This window comes from Chaetura pelagica, unplaced genomic scaffold (genome assembly GCF_000747805.2).
Source record: "Chaetura pelagica isolate M959 unplaced genomic scaffold, ChaPel_1.0 scaffold394, whole genome shotgun sequence".
NCBI lineage: Eukaryota > Metazoa > Chordata > Aves > Apodiformes > Apodidae > Chaetura > Chaetura pelagica.
In genome coordinates this window covers 756,887-762,311 of record NW_009952966.1, presented here as the reverse complement: position 1 = coordinate 762,311, position 5,425 = coordinate 756,887, and the positions used below count along the sequence as shown (strand labels likewise).

The window sequence follows — 5,425 nt, the reverse complement described above, 5'->3', positions numbered from 1 at the left end:
TTGTGGCTACTTAACACTGACACCAGATTTTTGCATGGACATGGAATGGCACCTTGCAGAACTTTGGCAGCCTGCTTTGTCCTGCAGCAGCAGAGATGTTTTTTGAGAGTCAAAATCAGGGAAGGCACTAATTGTAAACGTTTTGTGCTGATTGTCCTCCATAATATTTCTGCCTTCTCTGTGCTTCCCTACCTGCACTTGGGCTTTCTACAAATTATCAGATGAATGCTGGAGTGCAGTACAGAGCCAGACTGGGGCTGCCCTTGTTGCATAATGCAGGGAGCTCTGGCCAGAGGAGTTTCTAGTAACCGTGAAAATGGGCGGGGTAAGGAGGCCACACTCTGTAATTGAGGATCAAAGCTCATTGTTTCTGCTTCTCAATCTGTATAGGAGCTGTTCAGCTGCAGAAGTCAGAAGTGCCAGGTAGCATCTCTCACCTAGACATTTTGGCATCAGGGAGAACTAAAGAGGTAAGTTCTTTTTACAAAATCATTATTATTTTTTTTTTGGTAAAAAAAGTCTTTCCTCCAAGTAGTTTGGCAATACACTGGATGGTGAGAGGTGTAAGTTTAAACTAGAGTTAGTAAAGCAATGCAAGAAATGTACAGAAATGCAACAGATTTAGTAAGGATATTCTTTAAAATAGCTAATAACAATTCTTAACTACAGAATTATTATCTAGCTTATCTCACCTGTCAGGCAGAAAAGAGGTGGGAAAGCTATGGAAGTAAAATGGAAAAGGTGAGGCAATATTGTTTTTCTAAAAACTTGGGGATAAAATCCTCCTCTATATAGATCTGGGAAGTTGTATTTAATTTCTTTGGAATGAGTTGGTTTTTTTCCCCACAGATCTTGATCACACCAGAAGTTCTTAACTTTCCAATTAAATATGGGGAATCACAGTTTTTATTTTGTCTCCTCTTATTTATCAAATGACAGGAAGTCCCAGTAAACAAAATAGTCCTGTTTTCCCTTTACTTCCTCAGTTCTGTATTCCTGTAACTATATAATGTAACACTCAATAATCACTAGCATTAAATTGAACACAAAGCTTTAAAATAAATGTGTATGTTTTCATTCTGGCGACAGGTCAATTCAACCTGTGTCACAGAAGAAGCTGGATAATCACTATATAGTTGCCTTTTACTGGATTTCTGGTTGTGTGGTATCCTGCATCCTCCCAGTTTGCATTCCAGCAGCAACTGAAGCTTCTGACATAAAAATAGGTCTGTAGTAGCACCAATCAGACTTCTGGCCAAATTCTGTGTCCAAATCCATGAGTGGGGATGGAGAGAGGGCCTGAAGTGCTTTTTGAATTAAGCCATTTCAGCAGAGCCTTAAATAATCCAGGACAAAGCAAAGTTAGGAAAGTAGAATTTGGCTTGGAGAACGGAATTGCAACAAGTATTGGGTAATTGATTTGTGGGGAAAGAAGAGATTCTGTGGAGCCTTGTTGGTACAGGATAATGCCCAGTAGAGAACTAGTGGGTTTAGAACTGAAGTTAGGGAAGGCAAAAGGAATAAGAACGAAGCCTTTTATGGGATGTGGTGAGAGAATGACTGATGCTAATCTGTTACCATCTGATTGTATTTTGTGCTTTAAAAGGTATTTGGCATTTTAGATCTCTTGTGTTTTTAAAATATCATTTACTAAAAATGATGAGTATCAGCAAACTGAGTAGCATGGAGCTGCTGCCCATACAATGTCTTTATAAGGTTTTGTGCCCTTTTAAAGAATTTATTTTATTTATAAGGTTTCTATTTCTACTAATGATCCTTTATTGTAACAGGGAAGGCTTTCAGGAGCAGCAGGAAGTTGGAGATGGATATTAAAGGCATGAAGAACTATCTCTATTGGCTGTACTGCCAGTTTGAACTAATCACCTGCAGCTATCTCATGGAGCCCTGGGAAAAAATGCTCTTCTACACTTTCAACATGACTCTGCTACTTACAGTGTTGTACACTGCCTACACCTTTGTCCCTGGCCACATTAGCACAGCTTTTCAGTTCTTCATGCACTTATTTGGAAACCAACATGAAAATACTGTTTCTATTGTGAAGTAACATTTGCAACCTGACGCTGACTTTTGGATCTAACAAAACACTCCATTGTTGTTTAGGAATAGGTTCAAAGCATGTGCAAACACTGTTTTATTCTGCAGTATCTCTTAAAATTCTTCTGTACTCCGAGACTCTCTAACAACTAATTATTTTCCCAAAACAATTCCAATCAGTCCTTGTTTTTATCTGTTGACTGACTACTTCTTAAAGAGCTTTCATTTTTAAGGACTGGCTGCAGTGACAAAGCTGGGTTTGTTACAGAAGGAACTGTGCTGCATATTTTGTGGAGAGCTGCTTGGCTGTGGAGAGTTTTCACCTTGAGAAATTCTATGGCACACATTTGGTCTTGTCTGCCATAGCTTTGCTGGCAGGAGAGACGTGTATATGAAAGATATATATATATATATATATACACACTTATATATATATATATAAGCTGCTCCTCTGAGCTTGGTATGTATGTATTTATAGAATGCTTTTATTATTTATTTAGTTTCCTCAGTTATTTAATACAATTAATTACTGGAGTGATTCATTGTCATTATGCAAATAATGCAGTTGATTTAGTAGAATTAAGGGGGTATACATCAATGAAATTGTGTAATAAAATTCTAATTTTCTTGGACTTTAAAAACCCACAATTTTTGCTTTACTTTTAGAAGACTGGTAAAGCATGTATGTGTATCATATACAGAACATGAAACTACATATTCAGTTGTGGTAGGGACATTTCATTTGAAAAGCCACTAAAACTACCTAAAATGTCTCTCTTTTTGTCCTAAACTCCTTATCCCCCCTCTCTTTTTCTCCTTTTCTCCTCTACCTGTTCAGTAGTGTCTTAAACATGAACTTTTGAGACTGCAGACTTGGCAACTAATGAGCTGGACACTTTGTAGTTGGGTTTGTTTCCAAGCCCACATTTTTTTCTTTTAAGCTTCAGTGGCAGAAGCACAGGATGCCTGAGCTGCCCACTTGCTAGAGAGGACATTGACCCCAGCTGGACAGAGATAAAGTAGCAAGGCCATTAACTTGGAAACTTGAATTCATGTTTGCATCACCCCAGGAGAAGAAGGAGGAGGAGTAGCAGGGCACATACCGAGTAACCTAAATCCAGCTTTGCTCCCACCCACCCTGAGGTGAGTTTTCTTACACTTTCCCACTGTCGAGATGCTCCTGGCATGGCCTCTCCTTCAGGAGAGTAGGATGTCATCAGAAAGTGGCAACCAAATGACTTAGGACATGATATTTGGTCATAGACCAAGTAAAGCAAAGTGAAGATGTTAATTATGGTATTTGTCATCGTAACATGGGATTCAGTCACTTCCCCAATTTACAATTAGGGGAAAATAAGATAGGATATGGAAATAGTTTCTTTGGGAAAATGGGGACAGGTGAGCTTAAACTTAGAACTCTTCTGATGGTACCCGAGGAATCTCAAGGTTTTTTAAACAAAATCTTCATTTTAGTGCTTTCAGATAAGAATTAAATTGTATGTTTTATTAAAGTAATTTAATGACTAAAGTTGTAAATATCTTGCATTTGCTCCTTGCAGCTTTCATGCTTAGTACGTAGGTTGCACTTACTGACGTGTAGAAACAGGAGAGGGAAACACAGTATTTTAGTGATGTCAATTATTAAACGATGTATGAAGAAGGTATTTTTGGTTCTAACCTGTCAGGCTCTCATGTGGATATGTAAATGCACTATTTCACATTACTCACGCAGGAGGGATGTGCATGTACACTGATACATCCTGGGAAGAGAGCTCAGTAGGTAAGCAGGGCACCACAGCGATGTTTACCCTAAATTCCAGCAGAAGACTTGACTCCTACATCAGAAGTGTTTGTTGACATTGAGGAGTCTGACCTCAGACTGCAGCGGTGACAACTCTTCCCCAGGGCTTGTTTGTGTTTACTGCTTCCCTTGCCCTGCCTCTCTGGAGCAAAGAAATGCTCTCAGTGGTTTTTGGGGTTCCCTGAAGTGCCTGCTGCCTCTTTTGCAGCAGCCGGTGGCTGTCGAGCTGTCCCCTCTGCGTGTGGCAGACCCTGCAGGTCCCAGCTCAGCCATGGGCCAGAAAAGCACCAAAAAGCAGAAGAGGAAGCAAAGAGCCAAGTGGCAGCTGAAAAAAAAACCAAACCCTGGCTTCCTCATTAGCTTGACTCATTACAGTCTTTCCCCTGCCTGTCACCAAGGCTCTCATCTACAGAATAGGATTTCAAATATTCTATGCAAAGTCCACCTTGCAATTTCAGTTTCAAAACACCAACCTGCTTGGGCAAGTTTCCCGTTGGGAGCTGCTCTCTGACCAGCAGCAGGAGGTGTTGGGTTGATGGAACAAGGCCGTGGCTCCAGACATGTGCTAATGTCAGGTCTGTGCATGCTCATCTGGCAGGGTTAATGTGATCAAGGTCAGGCACTGGTATAATTTGGTGTCTGTTGAAGTAGCTGTGCACTCAATACAGTGTTTATCCCAGCTGTGTGAGAGCAGATGCTATCCCACATGGGATCCAGGTGACTGTACCAGCCTGCTGCAACCCTTATCAAGATGTTTTCAGCCAGTCAGCAGAGTTTGCACTGGTTTGTCCAGCCTGCAGTGACTGGCCACAACATTTCTGTTTTAAACCTGGTGATAACTGTTGCAAATCTAGATGTACTATTGCAGGGCTGAAGCAGAAAGTATTTCCAGAGGGACAGCAAATGGAATATTCCCTGCAATTCCTGCCTTCTCTGAGGACATCTGCACCACATGCAGTTCCCAGGGACTTCTTGTTAGCAGCAGTAACATTTCCATCCCTCTGCCTGAGCTTCTTGTACAATCAAGTACATGCAAATTTGCTTGGACAAACCTTTTGGCATAGACAAGCCATCCATCTGCAGACTGGTTTTCAACAGGGACACTCATAAATCCAGAGTCTACCTGAGTAGGAGGTTGGTTGTGAGACACTGGGATGGCTGGTTTGTCTCCCAAAACTTATCAGAGGATCTGCTTGCTTGCTTAGCAAGAGACTGTCAAATCCCCAACACCAATGCCTGCTGCACTAGATACCTCCCAGTTCCACAAACCTGTTGTCCACTGTCTGTGCAGGCCCTTTGGGTGTGCATGGCAGCAGAGATGGTTGCTTGCAGTTGCTGTTTGCAGGGTTTTATTATCAACCAGGTGCAAGAATACAAGGTGTACACTGGTGGTGGCAGTGAGTGCTGCTCAGCGACCTTCTGTTGGTAAAGGAATTCATTTTAGTATTTGCAAATGTGGACTTGTGGTCTGAATTTCACAGAGTTAGTATCTGGACCTGGTAGAGTTAGGTTATCATTGGACTCGGTGATTTTGAAGGTCTTTTCCAACCAGAATGATTCTGTGGCACA

General features: G+C 41.3%; 1 protein-coding gene across 1 annotated transcript; it reads left to right on the top strand.

Annotated features, from left to right (window-relative positions):
* Positions 1-1,822: 1,822 nt before the first annotated feature.
* On the top strand, positions 1,823-2,065 carry LOC104387020 (serine palmitoyltransferase small subunit B-like). Its single transcript, XM_009995704.1, has one exon. The coding sequence runs from the start codon at positions 1,823-1,825 to the stop codon at positions 2,063-2,065; it is 243 nt and encodes an 80-aa protein (XP_009994006.1).
* The last annotated feature ends 3,360 nt before the right edge of the window (positions 2,066-5,425 follow it).